Source organism: Anastrepha ludens, chromosome 5, assembly GCF_028408465.1.
Source record: "Anastrepha ludens isolate Willacy chromosome 5, idAnaLude1.1, whole genome shotgun sequence".
NCBI classification, from domain to species: domain Eukaryota; kingdom Metazoa; phylum Arthropoda; class Insecta; order Diptera; family Tephritidae; genus Anastrepha; species Anastrepha ludens.
Genome location: NC_071501.1, coordinates 43,159,096 through 43,178,474, shown reverse-complemented (window position 1 = coordinate 43,178,474; position 19,379 = coordinate 43,159,096). Strand labels below are relative to the sequence as shown.

The 19,379-nt window shown below is 40.1% G+C and overlaps 4 protein-coding genes and 1 long non-coding RNA gene across 6 annotated transcripts; 2 read left to right on the top strand and 3 right to left on the bottom strand.

The window, feature by feature from the left end:
• The first annotated feature begins 290 nt into the window (after positions 1 to 290).
• LOC128864068 (mitochondrial DNA helicase) lies at positions 291 to 3,113 on the top strand. The gene is made up of 3 exons (XM_054103557.1): positions 291 to 643; positions 695 to 1,126; positions 1,929 to 3,113. Exons 1-3 carry the CDS (start codon positions 409 to 411, stop codon positions 3,020 to 3,022), a joined length of 1,761 nt encoding a protein of 586 aa, XP_053959532.1. The 5' UTR covers positions 291 to 408; the 3' UTR covers positions 3,023 to 3,113.
• Positions 3,017 to 3,624, bottom strand: LOC128864070 (cysteine-rich PDZ-binding protein). Its single transcript, XM_054103558.1, has 2 exons — positions 3,286 to 3,624; positions 3,017 to 3,232 (listed from the first exon to the last, which is right to left on the bottom strand). Exons 1-2 carry the CDS (start codon positions 3,438 to 3,440, stop codon positions 3,103 to 3,105), a joined length of 285 nt encoding a protein of 94 aa, XP_053959533.1. The 5' UTR covers positions 3,441 to 3,624; the 3' UTR covers positions 3,017 to 3,102.
• Positions 3,625 to 6,107: 2,483 nt separating this feature from the next.
• On the top strand, positions 6,108 to 8,617 carry LOC128864393 (uncharacterized). Of its 2 annotated transcripts, XR_008454679.1 has the most exons (6): positions 6,108 to 6,679; positions 6,770 to 6,856; positions 6,944 to 7,018; positions 7,154 to 7,265; positions 7,613 to 7,857; positions 7,940 to 8,617. It is a non-coding gene; the product is annotated as an uncharacterized LOC128864393 (long non-coding RNA). The 2 variants fall into 2 exon arrangements; XR_008454678.1 differs by having other exon boundaries at positions 7,154 to 7,857.
• Positions 8,616 to 9,609, bottom strand: LOC128864391 (putative RNA polymerase II subunit B1 CTD phosphatase RPAP2 homolog). The gene is made up of 4 exons (XM_054104026.1): positions 9,504 to 9,609; positions 9,319 to 9,433; positions 8,940 to 9,037; positions 8,616 to 8,882 (listed from the first exon to the last, which is right to left on the bottom strand). Exons 1-4 carry the CDS (start codon positions 9,530 to 9,532, stop codon positions 8,687 to 8,689), a joined length of 438 nt encoding a protein of 145 aa, XP_053960001.1. The 5' UTR covers positions 9,533 to 9,609; the 3' UTR covers positions 8,616 to 8,686.
• Positions 9,610 to 10,168: 559 nt separating this feature from the next.
• On the bottom strand, positions 10,169 to 15,133 carry LOC128864687 (uncharacterized). The gene has a single exon (XM_054104440.1). It carries the CDS (start codon positions 15,131 to 15,133, stop codon positions 10,169 to 10,171), a length of 4,965 nt encoding a protein of 1,654 aa, XP_053960415.1.
• Positions 15,134 to 19,379: the final 4,246 nt, after the last annotated feature.

Sequence of the window (19,379 nt, the reverse complement as noted above, 5' to 3'; positions counted from 1 at the left end):
ACTTGACGGTTTGTCAAACTCAGACCAAGGGTGTCTGTCAAAAAATAGGAAGAGTGATTTTACTTATATTTTTGTAAAATGGCTACGAGTGGCATAATTCATTCTTACAGTCAAGCCTTACGGAATACAATGTGCCATTTTTATCACCCAAATCAGGTTTATAGATATCGAAGTTCTCATGCAGTTAAAAAAACACCGGATAAATTGTGCAATAGTCGACCCCTTCTTATTCTCTACATTCGTGTAATCGATAACTCATATCGGCATCAGAGAACGTAAATTCATCAATCATCAATTTACGTTCTCTGCCGGCATTATCTCCGACTCTGTTAGTAAGATAGAATATTTTGAACATTTTTTTGGCCAAAGCGCCACTTACTTTTAAGTTAATAGCAAGAAATAAGGAATATGTCGACTTTATTAAGTAGAAAATTTACTTTTATGATTAAGATTTGTTCAGTTAGACGTTTTGCCTTGCTTCCAACTGTTGACAACAGTGTGGACCCAAAGGTTATGTTTGAATTAAAAAAACACTTGAGGACCCAGCGGTTGCTCCTTAAAGATGGGCCAACGTGCCTTCAGGTGGAATGTCGTCTGTGTGATAATTTATCTGGCGGTGACGCTTATGTAAATAAACGGACCGGTGAGTACTCGAATATGTTATGAAAATGTATTAACGCAATCTAATTTTCAGGACTTTTCCTATGTCCCACCTGTGATATGAAGAAAAATGTGGCAGACGTGCTTCCTTTATATGAAAAAAAGTCCAGAGGCAATGCAAAGTTCAAAACTGTAGATTATAAAACTAAATTCACCGACTTGCAACCCATTTCGCAAAGTGTTTGTGACCATCTTGGAATAAAGGGACTTAAATCGACAGACTTAGAGTACTTAGGAACTGAATATGAACCCAGTCTCAATGCTCTTCGTTTTCCTCTCCGAAATGTGACAAATAAAGATGTCGGTGAGAAAATTCTTTATTTGTCCGATAAAACAGAGGAAACAATCGAAAATTATAATCAATCTGGGTTACTTTTATGTAATGCTGACCACAAAACCACGCGTGTTGTTTTAGTGTCAAATATTATGGATTTCGTCGTTTTAACAATGCAGCGTTTGAGTAACAGTAGGTAATTTTAAATATAATTAAGTGATCAAAACGAGAACTGTCAATAATGTATTTTAAGTTATTTGCTTAGAGCTAAAGAGTTAAATTGGAACTCCTAATCGTGCGTAATTCGTATGTATGAGTTTGACAGCTGAGCACAATACACATGTTATCCATAACTATGCGCGTAAACACAGAGAACGGACATGAATTCGTATACGCACAGAATTGGATTTTCTCAACTTGCATGCGTTTGCTTGCGTACGCAACTAATTTTAAGTTCTTTAAATTTGACTTTGAGAATACAAAAGTGCATATTTTTTGAAAGAATATTTGTGCCTTGGTAGGTACTTTGCTTAGACTTGCCCTACCAGTATTAGCCTGCGATTTCTTCTGATATATAACTCGTGGCAAAATAATAAACACAGCACTATTTTTTAATGTAGTTCATACTACAATAAAAGCCATAAAACAAAAATGTTTTCTTAGCTATTAACAAAATTCTCTAACTTTCCTATTGTCAAATTAACCTCATCTCTCTGATAAGAACATCTCTTTGCCATATAATTTTTTTCTATATTTGTTACATTACGCATTATGAAATAACGTAGTTGCAGATAAAATCAACTTTTCCATTGTGTAAAAAACACGGCTATTATTGCTAACTCTCAAATTAAATCTACTATTAACAGCAGGCGTACGAAAGAATGAAAGAAAATAATACATGTATTTCGTGGGGAATTGTTAACAATTAATAGTTTCTGAATTGAAAATTTTAATCTAATTTCTTTTAATATTTTTCTTTGTTTTCTTTTTTCAGCCGCAATTGCTTGTTTACCGTACGGATTGAAATCACTGCCTCAGGAATGCTTACCCTGCCTTGAAAAATTTAAATCAGTTGTATTTTGGTTTGATTTCGATACAGCGAATTGGGATGCTGCAAAGAATTTTTCGAAAAAATTGGATGATAAGCGCTGTTTTTTTATTCGACCGACGGACACTGAACCATCTGCTTTCGAGGCTCATAAGAAACGATACAATTTGCAACATATTTTGGACAAAGCAACACCTATATGTCATAAGTCTATAACTACGTTCAGCGCACTCAAAAATGATATCCTTAGTGAGTTGCAAAATATTGAAAAAGTCAATGGAGTAAAATGGAAGCGGTATCCTATATTGAATAAAATCCTTAAAGGTCATCGCAAGGGAGAATTAACAATACTTACAGGCCCTACTGGCAGTGGCAAGACAACTTTTATGAGCGAATACTCTTTGGATTTGGCTTTACAAGGAGTTTCGACATTGTGGGGCTCTTTTGAAATCCGTAATTGTCGCTTGGCAGCAACACTTCTGCGACAGTTTGTAGGTTATTCCCTAGAGGATAAACTCAATGAGTTTGAGTATTGGACCAATGCATTCGAAAAATACCCTTTGTATTTTATGACTTTCCATGGTCAGCAGCCTCTTAAGCTAGTCATGGAAGCCGTTGAACATGCTCAATATATACATGACATAAGTCATGTGATAATTGATAATCTTCAATTTATGATGGGTACATCCTTTACACAGAAAAGTGACAAATTTTGGGAACAAGATTCAATTATATCTGCTTTTCGGTCTTTTGCTACCAAAAGTAATGTGCATGTAACATTGGTAATGCATCCACGCAAAGAGCGGGCGGAAGAGGACCTCACTACCAGTTCTGTATTTGGGACAGCAAAAGCTACCCAAGAAGCTGACAATGTACTTATTATACAAGACAAACGCTTAACTTCGCTTCGAGGGAAAAAATATTTGCAAATTGTGAAAAACCGTTACAGCGGAGACTTGGGTATAATGCCGCTAGAATTCGACAAAGAATCGCTAAGTTACTCTATATCAAACAGAAAGAAGAAGTCGAGTAGCTCATGAAAATGTTCGAAGAAATAATCAGTTATATTAAATACACTTTCTGTTATATATTTAGATGTATACTAATAAAAATACCATATTTATGTTGAACTTTGTTTGTAGTTTTTTGTATCAAGCAGTTTCTTTCCACACATCGCACATATTGCTTTTTTGTATGCGCATGCTTGACAATAATGGGAACCGATTTGATGTACCTTTTGCCGGCAAATCCTAAACATAGTTAGTGTTACTTTTTGACGATACACATTAATGGATTTACTAACCTACATGGTGCTAAACTTTTAGCAATTGGATTATGTCTATCTCTTGCCGTCGACAAAGCTTTGTTTTCATTTATTTTCCTTTTTCCAGACCCTGTTTTCCAAGGATCTGGTGTAGCAATTTTAGATAACTTCTCTTCACAACGATCACAAACCATATCAAGCAGCTTATTTGTTTACTTTGTTATAGAATTAGGGATGAGCACGTGAAACAAATATGTAGCTGGTGTATGATATGAGCTAGTTCCAATACTCGATACTTGCTCACACAACGTTTCAACTGCAGCTTAATTAAACACAAACACCAGCCGAATACTTGTCAAATTCCATGCAAATATCCAAATATCATAGTCCAAACCAATCGTTCACAGCGTGTTTGTGTTGAGTTTGCATACATTTTAATATTAAATGGTGGCAATAGTGTTCACTTCAATTATTTTTTCTGTTTTTTATTGCATCCCTAATAATAAGTTCACATATCAGTAGATTATTTACTATTTCGAGCTTAACTCCCAATCCGTAATTAAAAAGCGAGATTATATATACATATATATAATTGGCGCGTACACCCTTTTTGGGTGTTTGGCCGAGCTCCTCCTAGTATTTACGGCGTGCGTCTTGATGTTGTTCCGCAAATGAAGGTGCCTACAGTGTCAAGCCGACTCCGATCGGCATATATTTTTATGAGAAGATTTTTCATGGCAGAAATACACTCGGAGGTTTGCCATGGCCTGCCGAGGGGCGACCGCTATTAGAAAAATGTTTTTCTTAATTTTGGTGTTTCATCGAAATTCGAATCTACGTTCTCTCTGTGAATTCCGAATAGTAGTCACGCACCAACTCATTCGGCTACGGCGGCGATACAAAATACCTATACAAAATTTCTCTTACGAAATTCGAGATTATAAAATAATTGTAGATTATAACCATACTATTTTAAATACAACCCTGTGTTATCGATAAATATCTTTACGAACGTAAAGAGAAACGTCAAAGTAAAAAATAAATAAATGGACGCAGGGAAAGAAAGTACATAATTCTAATAAAATTTTTATTAGATATTAATTCTGCATTCATATTATAGAAAAAAGCATGTCCCCATAGTCGTTTTGTTATTGCTTATTATAAAATGTAACATCGAGTTTCGCAAGCTGCCATAATTTTTTTCAACGACAGTAGACGTCGTTTACGAATTTTCTCCAACTCTCTATTACTAGCAGAAAATGCACAATTAAATTAACTATTGCTTCTCTTTTCTTCATGTCGTTAATAATAATTAAACCAACCAAAAACTTTAAAATATTTCACCAAACCAATTTTCATAAAGAAAAATCTTAAAAAAAAAGTCCTGACAGCTGATTGTCAATTTTGCAGCTAATCTCCCATATGTGAATGGGTAAATTAATTTTATGATTTACTGCTAATCACTACATATGTGAACGTAGTTTGAGTTTACTATTCCCGATTTTGACAAGTCTGACGTCAAGCTCCTTTCTAATACAAAACAAACAAAAGGAGAAATTACATGTTTGTGAAAATTCAGTGAATGGCTCGGCATTATTTTGACTTGTGAGATTTAAACTAAAGAAGCTAAGGAAAGTGAAGTGTCGCGTGTTAAATTGTGAAAGAACAAATGAATATAAAGCCTCCAGTCGTATTTTTTTGTGTTTTTATAGCAAAGTGTGTATGTGTGTATAATTTCTTGTTTGGTTGTTATTGTTGTTGTTGTAACAGCATAAACATTCCCCATACAAATACGGGAAATACTGCTGAAGTGACAGTCCTTGGCCGGATTAAATCCGGGTCGCTCCAGTTACGTAGAACCGACTGCCGTGGGAACATTTTTTTTCTGGTTTGGTAGTTTTTATTGCTTTCGCCAACTTTTTCTCCTCACAAACAAGTAATTCCCTTTGTATGTTTATTCTTGGAGCCTGACGACACAGCGTATTCGGAAGGCGCAACCTCGAATTCACATATTTTCAGTGTGGTGGCATTCGAACAACATTTTTAAAACTGTAAAGAGAAAGGGAAGAACTTCAAAGGAAAAAGAATAGAACGGAATAAATGACAAACAGATAAAATTAGTTTGTTGCGCATTCATAACAACTTTCCGTCATTCCGTTTTACTGACATTTGTAAATTAAAGGCGAGTTGAGCAATCAACAATTCTAATCACATCACCTTCTATAGATACACCTTGTATTCTATCATCCTTTAAATATTCTCAGAGCGATGCTTATAGACGGAGAGCTGGCTACATAGATAGTGCCCGCATCAGGTACATGGCTAATTTATATTGAAAATAATAGTATTAGTGTAAAAATGAATGTCTGCCATTGCAAAACTGGGGCGCAAAGGGGGGATACGCAGTGAAAGGGGTGAATTTTGGGTGGGAAAAAATTCATAAGGTACAGGGATTCTATGTACGGGAAAAGTTTGGTTATATATTTGAGAAAGTGTAAAAAAATTGGCAGACATTTTGCGAGGAGCTAACTCGCCGGCAGACTGCGCTGAAGATTGCAAAAATTAATTAAAAAAAAATCATAAGGTACATGAATTCCAATTATTTTATTTTAAAGTTTAAACATTCCAAAAGTCATTTACAAAATGGCAGACAAAAAAGTGAGGGCTAAGGCCGCGGCAGACGACGTTAAAAAGTGCGCTACACATCAACATTTTTAGTCACATTCTTGATATTTAAGTGCAGAAGAATTATTATCGATATTTATGAAATATATCAATGAAATTCATTATTTTATAACTTTCATTTTTAGGGAATTTTATAAACAATTTGTTTTTTTTTCAACGTTAATATTATGGTTGTTTATAAGTATATCAATTTATTTTAAACGATTAATTAATATTAGTCAGTGTTTGGTTTCTTCACTTGTGAAAAGTGAAGGTAAATGCTCACAAAATTTTGAAAGCGAAAGTAGCCAAATAACTTGTCGCAGGTATAAGGTCCCAGATTTGTATATAGGTATATTTGGGAGCGGAATATAATGTAAATGTTGATGGGGGGAAGCAGATGTTTTCGTGTATAATAGAGCAAGTGACGCAGTACAAAGTGATGCCGCACAAGGCCACTGAGAGTTTAGTATATTCCAAAACGTAGAAGAGAGTAGACGTTATATTTCAATATTTTTGATTTTGTTTGCATCATGGCTACGAGTGGGAAGAAGTGCGTTTTTAACTGTAGCATGATCAGTGAAAAAATTATAATTTTCGAAAAAGACAAATTAAAAAAGTGCCAACATATTTCTAAAGTTCGTATCGCTTTTGATTTGAAATAGTGATATTGTGTTACCAGAAATAGTGGACGGTGTCAGTGGTTATCATCGACTTTGCTATAAAGCATTTACATCCATCCAAAATAAATATTTGGATAAATATAACGGTAAGTTTGCAATATTCGTTGAAAGTTGTTATTATAAGAAATTTAATTACGCCTCGGTATAAATAATTGAACTATTATCAATTTGTACAGAGAACAATCAATTGGAAGTAGCAAAATCACCACAAGGCCACACGTCCATTGAGGCATCTGCGTCTCCGCAGGCCGAACATTCGGCAGGTAATAATATATTTTACATACATTATGTTGTGTACGTATATATTTAAACGCGAAATAAATTATCGAACGATTTATTAATTTTTACAGTGAGTAATCAATCCATAGGGGATGATTTTCCGCAAGGTTCCATATCTATTATTTCACAATGTGACAATTCAGCTGGTAATATTTTTTTTGTTTATGTAGTATATAGTATGCACATACTTTTAAAAGAAAATAATTTTCAAAATGTGCATCGGTATTTAAAAATATTTTTAAAGAATTAATTGATCAATTAAATATATATAAATATTTCAGAAAAAAAATGACGATAACGTTCGGCCGTCTGATGTATTCAGTGACAGTCAACTTTCACATGAACAATTAGATGTGGAACGACAACCTGGAAATTCAAAATTAAAGATTGCAGGTATCTGTTTGTTTTGTAATCAAGCAAGGAAGAAGCAAGGGCAAACAGCGCTTCTTTTGATACGATCTGAAAGTGAAATTTTAATTGAAAAAATTGTCACAAATGCAACTGCCTTAAATGACTATGAAATATTATCGAAAATCGAGAGATTAGGGGATAATCGTGTTGTTTATTACCATAATACATGTAAATTAATGTATTTTAAAAAATACATAGCGGCTCCGGAGCCAAAACAGTCAGATTGGCATATTGCAAAAACGTTCATGAGTTAGTTGACAATGAACTGTATTCTTTTATCGCTGAAAATACGATAGGAAGGAAGCAATGCTGATCTTTGAAATTTTTAGTACAGTACGCCAAAAGTGCGTTGTATAAATTGTTTTCGGAGAAATATGATAGTTTCGAAACTTAATAACAAGGACCAAATATATTGCCACAATATGGAAAAATGCTCATAAGAAAATTCCATCATATTTACGACCAGAAACTTGCGGATGGATATTAGTAGAGGGAAAGTATACATTTAAATGGTTCGACGGACCACAGCTGCCTAGTACAATACAAGATATTATTGATCCTGGAACAAACGAAGGTAATATATTTATCCACAGAACATATAACTATTCCATTCTATTAAATGTCTAAAAATCATTTTGCTTTGTGCTTTGTTACAGGCGATGAAGACGTTAATGCAGAAAGCGAATCAAATGAAGATGAATATAGCGATAGCGAAGGAGATATCACGTCCGAATCAGATTCCGATTGCGAATGTGACTAATAATGTTGATGTGTAGCGCACTTTTTAACGTCGTCTGCCGCGGCCTTAGCCCTCACTTTTTTGTCTGCCATTTTGTAAATGACTTTTGGAATGTTTAAACTTTAAAATACAATAATTGGAATTCATGTACCTTATGCTTTTTTTTTAATTAATTTTTGCAATCTTCAGCGCAGTTTGCCGGCGAGTTAGCTCCTCGCAAAATGTCTGCCAATTTTTTTACACTTTCTCAAATATATAACCAAATTTTTCCCGTACATAGAATCCCTGTACCTTATGAATTTTTTCCCACCCAAAATTCACCCCTTTCACTGCGTATCCCCCCTTTGCGCCCCAGTTTTGCAATGGCAGACATTCATTTTTATATTCGTCTACACTAATACTATTATTTTCAATATAAATTAGCCATGTACCTGATGCGGGCACTTTCATGTAGCCAGCTCTTAGACTATTATTAAGGTATTTGTTTATTTATTACGCCCAGCCATTGTTTTGTATTAAAACAAAAATTATTTTCATAGAACTTTCTCAACGAATTACTTACATTTTGTACCATACAAAAAAAAAAGTTTGCATATTTCACACTAAAAAATATTTACTGTATTATTTCGACATGAAAGTAGATACTTTTATTTGCGCGTCCAGGTTAGTCGCCTTTTTCATCCAATAATTTAAATTCGGGGATTATTTCGCACTGCCTCAACCAAAGGGGACTTACTAATATTTGTGATTTTATGAACTCGGACGCTTTAAAACAAGTAGAGCTGCAAAACTTTTTACGATCCGTTATATCGTATACCTTATTTTTAGTTGTTGATATTTGATATTTTTTTGTTGGCACACTAAAATAAAAATAAAGCAATTACTAATAAGGCATTAGGTTTCTGAAATATTTTTACTTTTCCAACTCTTTTCTACATAAGGGATAGCCACATAGCATAAGAATATTCCGCTCATCAACTACGTCGTCGTAGTGACATTGATTTATATTATTCAACTGCAAAATAATAAAAAAAATATTTAATGTATTTTCTAAGAGATTTTCCGAAGCCTTATTTTATTTTGGGAACAATTATTTACTTGCTATTACATGTGCATGGCGCGCGCTTAGGCACAATAGGTCATAGTGCACTATTGCCCATTAATAATAATAAAGTATTGCATTGCTTCGTTGTCAGTTAAAATCTTTCTTTTTGAACATATTTACATTTCCACGTGAATATATTTAATTTTGACTTGTTACTCTAGAGGTTTCCTGCTAATATGGGTAATACTAACCTGGCTTAGGAAATAGTCTTTTTCAATATTTTTTTCCAAAAAGGATTCTACTACCGCCTGGGCCTTCGCATTGCATTCCTTTTTCTTCTGCACAGCCTTTAAAAGCTGTTCATCGCTACAAAAAAAACAGTTTTTTGGTATATTCTTATATTACTTAAAATTGTTGAAATTTTAAAATTGTTTACCTGAGACGATGTCGATCAGATTTCTTCATGCTATTTTATTGTGATGTGTATTAGGTATTTTCGAAATACATCAGTAGCAAAAAATCGATGTTTTCGCCTAAAGTGAAGACTGCACTATACCAAGACATGCACAAAGTAGCAGTAGTACAAAAAGAAAATTTATGTGTATTTTGTTTATGCAATTTGGAGGTTTGAATGTCAAAATTTCAATCAGAATGTTAACAAACAAACGAAACAATAATAAAAAAAGAGGTTGTCTGTAAAGTCGGTTTACTGACGATAGTTTAACGTGACAACGTCTGTGAAAAAAAAAGAGGGAATTGCGAATTTAACTTTCCGTGCGTTGTAGCGTTTATTTCGCAGTGTGTCCTCCCTCCGCTGGCTAACTACTGATTCCTGAAATCGAACCAGTCATTAACGCAGCGGCAAATTCGGCGAAGGACACATACAAATTAGCGCTAATTCTATATATGCGCGTTTGTACATATGTACGCGAACAAGAAACAACGAAATAGGAACTCTGCATTGACCGTTACCTATTGTGCGGACATACTAGTTATGTACAAACACGCATACACAGAATTAGCGGGAATCAAATACATAAAGTATATAGTACACCAAATATTTTTACAACTAATCAAGGGTTCCCAACGTTTTACAAGTAGTCAGGGGTTCCCAATATTTTTACAACTAATCAGGGGTCCACAACATTCCCGCCTCCGTGAATCAACCCGATTCACCATCATCAACGTCCAGAACTGCCAATCGAAGACTTCACTGAAGCACTTTGCTTCCATGTCAGCACCGACGAAGTTCTTCCCATTATCGGACCTCACACGTACGGGAACGCCGCGACGATTTATAAAGTTGCGCAATACGATTATGCATGAGTCAGTGCTGAGGTCATGAGCCAACTCCAGATGCACAGCCCTGACTGTCAGGCACGTAAATAACGCCACCCATCTTTTTTCGTTGGCGCGGCGAACAGTTACTGTTATCGGTCCAAAGTAATCAAGACCCGTATAGCTGAATGGCCTGACATAAGGAGTGAGTCTATCAATCGGAAGAGGGCCCATCAATGGCGATACGGCATGGATTTTTCTTAAGCGACAAATGGCGCAATTGGCGACTATACTGCGCAGCAAACTCCTGAGGCGTGGTATCCAATAAAGGCGACGTATCTCACAAATAGTGGCTTCTAGATTTTGATGATGCATTTTGACGTGGTAGTGCATGGCGACCAGATTTGAGAAACAATGCTTTGGCGGTAGTATGATAGGGCGTCTCGCGCTTATTGGGAGCCAGCTGGCAGCTTCTATGCGTCCTCGTACACGAAGAACACCATCTTCGTCTATATACGGCGAAAGTTGAATGAGCGAACTGGTGCGTGGCAGGTTGAGACCGCTTTCGATGTGCTGAAACTCTTCGGCGTATTCACCGCGTTGAACGAGGCGGCACAAACAAAGCTTAGCAGTCTCAACTTCTTTGGCAGTCAACCCATAGCCTTGGTCTGGCGGTTTACGGCGGCGGCAAACGTCAATGAATCGCAGGACCCATGCTGTCGTTCTCACCAGTTTACTGAATGTAGAGAATCGGTTATAGTCTAGAAACGTACAGCTTACGATTGCAAGGGCGAATTTAGGACGTAGTTCCTTGTCAGCTTCCTCATGATGATTGCATGTAGAGCTCTCTGTCGGCCAATACTGCTCTTCTCGTAACAAAAATGGTGGACCGCAGGACCAACGGGCGGACGAGCTGAAGTCGACAAAGTTATTAGCTCGAGTAGCCTCATCAGCGACATTGTGCTCGATAGGTAGCCATCTCCAGTTTGCAGTAGTAGTTGTGGCTAATATCTCGGCGATCCGATGCTGCACAAATGGCTTATAGCGTCGATGTTCACTTCGAAGCCACTGGATCACTGTTTTGGAGTCACTCCAAATGACGCAGTCATCGATGTGCAAGGAGTGCTCCTCTCGTAGGCAATTCAGCAAACGCGTACCCAATACAGCTGCCTGAAGCTCCAATCGAGGGACCGTCAATGACTTCATCGGCGCGCATTTAGTTTTTGCAGATATAAATGCGACTTCAACCTCACCGGCGGCATTAGTTGACCTCCAGTAGGCTACCGCGGCAAAGGCATCCTCGCTGGCGTCGACGAAAACATGGAGCTGCAAAACTTCAGGTTTCCCATTTCGATAATAGTATCGAGGGACGGTATATTCGGCGACCATTGGCAGTTGTTTACGCCATCCTTCCCATGCGGTGTTTACGTTGTTTGGCAGTGGCTCGTCCCACCGGATGTCATTCTTCCACACTTCCCGCATGAGGATCTTAGCGCTCACTACAAAGTTGCTAAGAAAGCCCAGCGGGTCGAAGATCGACATGACCACACTGAGAAGTTCTCGCTTCGTCGGACGGCGCCCTCCGTCCAAAACGTTGGAATCTACGTTGTTGAATCTCAGTTTAAACCCAAAAGTGTCGGTTGATGCCTGCCAAAACAAACCGAGGACTCTGCCCACCAGTACTCCTTCTTTATTTGCTATTTGACGGATATTCCCGTCACCACTAAGTGCTTCTGTCACTCTTAATGAGTTTGACGCGAAATTACAAAGATCGAAACCGGCCATCTTATGTATTGCGCGAACTTGTTTCGTTATGTCAGCTGCTTCTTCCTCTGTGTCAAAGCTATCGACATAGTCATCGACATAATGGTAGTCCAGTATCGATTTCACGGCTCGGGTAGCACCCTTGACTTTGTTGCCATACTCCAACGCATTGATCGTCTTCACATAATTGGCGGCGCAAGGCGAACATGCTGCTCCAAAGGTCATTACGCGCATCTCATATACCTCGGGCTGTCTGGTAGTATCACCTTGGCGCCAAAGAAATCGTTGCGCACATCTGTCGTCACGTTGAACCAGCACCTGGTGAAACATCTCTTTGATGTCCCCACACACGCCCGTTGCTCCTTCCCGAAAGTGGAATAGTATAGCAGGCAAAGACCGATACTCTTGCGGACCCTTCATAAGCTGTGAATTAAGGGACACACCGTCCACCTCAGCAGCTGCGTCGAACACCATGCGTAACTTGCCTGGCTTATTTGGATTCTTCACGGCAAAATGAGGCAGGCACCATGTTCTATTGCAAGTTAAAGCGGCTTCTTCTGGCGACAGCTTTCGTGCGTAGTCCTTCATGACGTAAGAACTTATGATGCGGTTATATTCAGCGGCAAAGTCTGTATCGCGCCTCATTTTTGCTTCAACACCCGCTAATCTTTTCAAAGCCATAGAATAGCTGGCAGGTAGCTGTATGTCGGAACGTTTCCAGAGCAGACCAGTCTGGTACCTTCCTTCAACACGGCATGTAGTAGACTTCAAGATTTCCCGAGCACGGACGTCAGCTTCACTCTCCATGATAGGTGCAGCTCGAACCCCAAAGCTTTCCGTCTCGAAGTATTCAGCAACCATATTATGTAGAGATTGATCAGTGTGGCAGTTAACGAATAAGCATGATGGCAATGATGGATCGGAGTTCATTGTTGGCCCAAATACAGCCCATCCTAGCTCAGTATTCGCAGCGAATGGCCCACACTTGTTTAGCTGCATTGTAGTTGACGGCAAACCGAGATGGCAGTGGTCGAGTCCGATTAGCAGCTTTGGCTTGACTTGTGCGTATGGTTCAACTGCCAGCTTATTCAATTGGCTTTCATGGCAACGCAAATCGGATTTATTCAGACTCTGAGAAGGCAGCTGCAAGTTTGAAACACCATAAACCCTTCGTAACTTATGTCTCTTTTGCATACCGGCACCACTCACGAGTAGATCTACCACCATGGCCGACTCCTGAGCGGCACGTCCTCCGAACCACTGTAGGTTCAAGCGTTCAGTCTGGCCACGTAAGCCGAGCTCTTCAATTAGTGTGCTATCAATCATTGTTATTGACGAACCTTCATCTAAAAGTGCGTACGTCTCAACGGGCTTTTGGTTCCCATACAGCACGACCGGCAGAATCCGAAATAATAACTTACTATTGTTATCTGTACTGCAACTAAGGACCGTTGCACCCGCATCACCTTGCTGTTCAATACGAGACGCTGGCTGCGTCCTCGTACTAATACCTGTATGTGTATCGGCAATGGAAGTACGTCGTTGGCGATCTCGAGGCCGCGGTGACTGGTTTGATGACCCATCGATTATTTTCCCAATATCGTGCAACAATTTATGATGCCACCGTTTGCACCCGTCAGTTGAACATAGTTTGCGCCGTTGGCAATTGCGCGACCCATGTCCAACGTTGAGACAAGAAAAACAAAGGTGACGTCGCTTCACTTCCTCCCACCTTTCCGGCACTGTAAGTTGACTAAACTGCGTACAATCGGCTGGCTTATGTTGGCCCTGGCAAATAGGGCAGGCTGAATGACGTTGAGATTCGGCAGCGTGCAACACAACCCGACGCTTCGAATCTTTCGCTGCTTCTCCATCGTAAACCGTGCAGATGACGTTGGCAAGTTGAGTGAGCCAATCGCTAAAATGCTGAACAGTTGCGTAAGGCTGTAAAGATGACGCAAAGACTGCCCATTCGATACGCTTGCTCATGGGTAACTTTCCGACGAGCTCATCGAGGAGTGTTGGATTCACTAAATACTGCTCTCCGCCACATGCAGAACGTAAAAATGCACAGACGTTGCTAATCTTCGTCGCAAATGGTATCAACTTTACCACTGAGCTTTCCGATATCGGGGCAATTTCTCGAACATGGGCTAGCTGGCTTCGAATTAATTGCTCTGGGCGACCGAATCGGAACTTAAGTTGCTCTATGATATTGGCCACGTTGTTTGGATGGATTAGTAGCGATTTAACAGCTTCTCGGGCTTCACCCTTTAAGCACTTCTGCAGGCGTAAGTTGTTCTCAAAGCGACTGTACCCATAGACAGTGGTTGACTCGGTGTAGGCAGTAAAAAATATCGGCCAGTCCTCTGGTTTCCCGCTAAACTCCGGCAAATCTTGCAATTTCCTTGGCTGGGTTGAAAACTGCAAGGGTAAGGAGCCCACATTAGCGGAAATTGGCACCGTTGACGGAAGACTGCTAACAAATGTGTCGCCCGGAGGCAAAGTCGAGCTGCTGTACGTCCCATTTGTTGAGGATGTGTAAATAAGCGGTGAGGAACGAGTAGCGGTGTACATCTGATAACGTGTAGCGTTCTGAGGCGGCGGCGGCTGCACCGTATGCACACAGGTAGCAGCACATGTTATTAACGGCGATTGCGGCTGAAGCAACTGGATCTGTGTCATCGGCAGGCTTGATGACGGCAAGGCAGATTCGTTGGCGGAACTGTCGCTGGGTGCACTGGCTATGCTTTGCGCATCAGCGCGCTGGGCTTCGTTGGTTAACTCGTGTTCCCTTATTTTGTCTTGGGCAACTTTCAGGCTACGTTCAAGCGCGGCGATGCGTTTTTGCATAGCCTGGAACATCACTTCTTGGCGGGCGGCAGATGAAGCACGAGTGGTGACTCCCTCGGCAACGGGAGCACTTGGCAAATCCACTACACCGACGGCAGTGCCAGTATCCGACACCCTTTGCTGGTCGGCTACTGATGCAGGTGTAGTGGCCTTTGAAACTGGTGTCGCCATGCTTACCTAGGTCCTGGCTGGAACAAGTGGCGAACAAATGACTTCGAACGGACGTGCGAAATAAAGTTTTTGTGAAAAAAAAGAGGGAATTGCGAATTTAACTTTCCGTGCGTTGTAGCGTTTATTTCGCAGTGTGTCCTCCCTCCGCTGGCTAACTACTGATTTCTGAAATCGAACCAGTCATTAACGCAGCGGCAAATTCGGCGAAGGACACATACAAATTAGCGCTAATTCTATATATGCGCGTTTGTACATATGTACGCGAACAAGAAACAACGAAATAGGAACTCTGCATTGACCGTTACCTATTGTGCGGACATACTAGTTATGTACAAACACGCATACACAGAATTAGAGGGAATCAAATACATAAAGTATATAGTACACCAAATATTTTTACAACTAATCAAGGGTTCCCAACGTTTTACAAGTAATCAGGGGTTCCCAATATTTTTACAACTAATCAGGGGTTCACAACAACGTCATAAGAAAATACTGATGGAATGGTTGCATTTTTCAAAAGAAAATTTTAATTTTATTTGTTTGATAGATATTTTGTATGACTATAGAGAAGGAGGTAAATGGAATCGCAATGGAATTGATCAAATTACATTAACACAAACGTAAACAATTACGAAACATGGCTAAAATTTAGTATAATGTATATCGCTTTGGAAAAAACGGTAAAAAGGGGGTGATAGAGGGGTGTATCCCCATCTTAAAACTGAAAACAGAACCTGCCGGAGGCTTATAGTTTTTAAGTAATTTAATTTTAAAGTTCTATAATTTAGCGAAAAGTTGGTGTTGCCATACACCTGAAATGAGAACGAAGTTCGCACGCAGGAATGTTCAGTGGAAGGTTCATTGTAAAACTGCAGTATTTTTTGCTGTAATTTAAAGTTGAGAAATAATTTTGAAAATAAAAACATACAACTCATTTAAACTTAAAAACAATGATATTAAGCGTATCACAAAAAATAATGAAGTAATTAAAATTAAATTAAATTAATTAACACAGTATTTTTGCGTGGAACTCCTTATCGCGTAGGCGGCCTTCGGCCGCGCTTCAAAAAAATAACCCTCATCAGTCCAACTCCGGCTACGCAATCCACAGTATTTTTGCGTAGAACTCCTTTTCGCGTGGGCGGCCTTCGGCCGCGCTTCAAAAAAATAACCCTCTTCAGTCCAACTCCGGCTACGCAATCCACAGTATTTTTGCGTAGAACTCCTTTTCGCGTGGGCGGCCTTCGGCCGCGCTTCAAAAAAATAACCCTCATCAGTCCAACTCCGGCTACGCAATCCACGGTATGTTTACGTAGAACTTCTTTTCGCGTGGGCGGCCTTCGGCCGCGCTTCAAAAAAATAACCCTCATCAGTCCAACTCCGGCTACGCAATCCACAGTATTTTTGCGTAGAACTCCTTTTCGCGTGGGCGGCCTTCGGCCGCGCTTCAAAAAAATAACCCTCTTCAGTCCAACTCCGGCTACGCAATCCACAGTATTTATGCGTAGAACTCCTTTTCGCGTGGGCGGCCTTCGGCCGCGCTTCAAAAAAATAACCCTCATCAGTCCAACTCCGGCTACGCAATCCACAGTATTTTTGCGTAGAACTCCTTTTCGCGTGGGCGGCCTTCGGCCGCGCTTCAAAAAAATAACCCTCATCAGTCCACCTCCGGCTACGCAATGCACAGTATTTTTGCGTAAAACTCCTTTCCGTGTTAAAACCATTGAACCCAAAATTAAAACGTCATATGCGTGTATGTAGTAAGCAGGCACAATAACCCCCATTCCCATCATTAACACTAAACTCAAGTACTTAATTTTTGTTTTCATTTGCAGGCATCCGGCAACACCATACTGTTGTAATTCCAATCTTCTTCTTGTTCGCGCTTAAAATTGGAATGTGATTGCATAGGCAAATGAATTTGGATTTAATTTTAATAGATATAATGAGAATATTAGCATAAAAATCGGTAAAAACACGCGTGGGAGTGTATATTTGGTGAATTTTAGTGAAATGTTAAAAAATATAGAGTGTAATGTGGCAAATTATAGTGAAGTTCCCGAGGGCATTTTGAATGTAAATAATTAAAAAATTATTATTTCCCGAATAATTTAAAGTTATAAAGAGTGTTCCTTAACACCTCACTAACATCTCCACCAAGTTTCAATAAAAAAAACATTATAGTTTGCCAGAAATTCCAAAATATACATTGTTCTAAATTCCAGCCCGAAACATTTATCAAATTCATGAAAGATATGTTCAATTTCGATTGTGCATCAGTCGTTAATAAGTCAACAACACTAAGAGGAACATTCATCGATATGACTTTTTCAAGACACGTTACACTCGAAACACTCCCTTTCATTTCCTACTTCTCCTATCATCGTCCTATTCTCAACAGAGAAATGGTTCATTACCATGCACACAGGAAGAAGGCATATGCAAATACAAATATGTGAATTTATATACATATGCTCATATACATACATATATATGCTTACTCAAGTAGGAGAGAGCCAGATGTCGAACGTTGCCGAACGCGGGGGCCGATTGTGCCTATTTGTCGTCCGTTCCGCGCTCTCGCTTGCAGTTCAAGCAACGTAAAACGACGCATGAGCAAGATAACGATGCATTTTTTGGTGCGTGCAGCCGGCTACATCGAATTATAAGACGTTATCACGTCAAAAATAGATCACTGTGACATTAAAAATATCAAATCGTGTTATGGCTATTAGTGTTCATGCACGCATCTTGGGGATGTCGTTTGGGTCCAAATAGGTCCAGAGCAAGGCGAACTGAACTAAACAAACTAATGAAAACGAAGATTTTCTGCGTTTTTACGCGGATGACGTCGTATATAATTTTTTCTGTTTGGTAGTTTCTATTGCTCGTTGTTGTTGTTGTTGTAGCAGTATCTTCGCCCTGTCAGTGTAGTGTAATTACCGGTCGTCTTCGTCTAGCTCATCTAACGGTAGGCCCAGGAAACTAGCTGTTTCGACGGGTTGGGTCCAGAGGGAGAGAGGTGTTAGATGAGTGGGTTTGATGGGGCATGTGAAAAGGTGGTTAGTGTCGTGCGGGGTGCCTTCACATGCTCGACATATGTTTAGTATGTCGGGGTCCATTCTGGATAAGTAGGAGTTTAACCTGCTACAGTACTGCTATTATCGTGCAGTCGTCGTCGTATGAGACCAGTGAGATTCCCTCTGGTGGCTGGGGGAGTTTCGAAATATAGAAATTAAAAAGCAAGGGCGAAAGGGCACCACCCTGCGGTACTCCTTGCTTTATTTTTCTCTGTTTAGAAGTTTGGTCTCGAAATATCACCGACGAGTGACGACCACTCAGGTAGTTCGCGGTCCACCTCTTCAGCCCTGGCGGGAGTGTCTTCTGTAAAATGTCATCTAGTAGCGTGGCGGGGCTGACTGTATTGAAAGCCTTTTGTAGGTCCAACGCTACTAGGACAGTCCTCTCGCAGGGGCGGTTTTGGTTTAGTCCGCGGTTTACCTGGGTGTTTATGACGGTGAGTGCCGTGGCGGTACTGTGCACTCTACGGAAACCATGCTGGTGTGGGGCTGGAGTCACCAGTTCTGTGAGGAGTGGGAGTAGAAAGGCTTCAAGCGTCTTCACTACTGGGGAAAGGAGAGTTATCGGACGATACGTCTCCCCTTGGTTGGCGGGTAGTGGGACCACTCTCCCTAATTTCCACTTATCAGGAATGATGAGAGTGGCCATGGACAGGTTGAAGACCTTAGTGAGGTATTCTACTCCCAATGGACCCAGCTTTTTCAACATCAGCATGTTTAGTCCGTCGGGGCCAATAGCTTTTGATGGTTTCATGTGTTTGATGGACCCCTGAACCTCGTCGCTGGTGAAAGTAAGCGGTGCACTGTTGTAGGGCAGTTTGTGCAACCGTCCGGTGGCACAACGTTTGGATCTGTCGACCGGAGGATGCAGTATAAATTGCCGGCTCAAATAGCTCGCGCATCTCTTCGGTTCCGACGAAGTACGACCGTTGAAGGTGATATCCACCTTGTCGTTGTGCTTCGTCGGGTTCGACAGGGACCTTACGGTGGACCAGAGCTTGCTCACAGGTGAAGTTACAGGACTTCAGATGCTCTACCCATTTGGTCCGCTTATGTTGGGTGACCAGTTGCCGGATCTCCGAATTGAGATCCTTTATTCGAGGATCCCCGGGATCGGCCTGGCGTAGGTGGTCACGCTCGTTTGCCATAACGGCTGCTTCGGC

What these genes read in the sequence shown, in the direction of transcription:
- LOC128864687 (XM_054104440.1), bottom strand. Translation starts at nt 15,133, where the DNA reads ATGGCGACACCAGTTTCAAAGGCCACTACACCTGCATCAGTAGCCGAC.
- LOC128864391 (XM_054104026.1), bottom strand. Translation starts at nt 9,532, where the DNA reads ATGAAGAAATCTGATCGACATCGTCTCAG. An exon ending in TCTGATCGACATCGTCTCAG is followed by an intron (nt 9,434 to 9,503) that starts GTAAACAATTTT and finishes TTTTTTTTGTAG; the next exon opens with CGATGAACAGCTTTTAAAGG. An exon ending in AAGACTATTTCCTAAGCCAG is followed by an intron (nt 9,038 to 9,318) that starts GTTAGTATTACC and finishes ATTATTTTGCAG; the next exon opens with TTGAATAATATAAATCAATG.
- LOC128864070 (XM_054103558.1), bottom strand. Translation starts at nt 3,440, where the DNA reads ATGGTTTGTGATCGTTGTGAAGAGAAGTTATCTAAAATTGCTACACCA. An exon ending in AAAAGTTTAGCACCATGTAG is followed by an intron (nt 3,233 to 3,285) that starts GTTAGTAAATCC and finishes AACTATGTTTAG; the next exon opens with GATTTGCCGGCAAAAGGTAC.
- LOC128864068 (XM_054103557.1), top strand. Translation starts at nt 409, where the DNA reads ATGTCGACTTTATTAAGTAGAAAATTTACTTTTATGATTAAGATTTGT. An exon ending in TTATGTAAATAAACGGACCG is followed by an intron (nt 644 to 694) that starts GTGAGTACTCGA and finishes TCTAATTTTCAG; the next exon opens with GACTTTTCCTATGTCCCACC. An exon ending in AATGCAGCGTTTGAGTAACA is followed by an intron (nt 1,127 to 1,928) that starts GTAGGTAATTTT and finishes TTCTTTTTTCAG; the next exon opens with CCGCAATTGCTTGTTTACCG.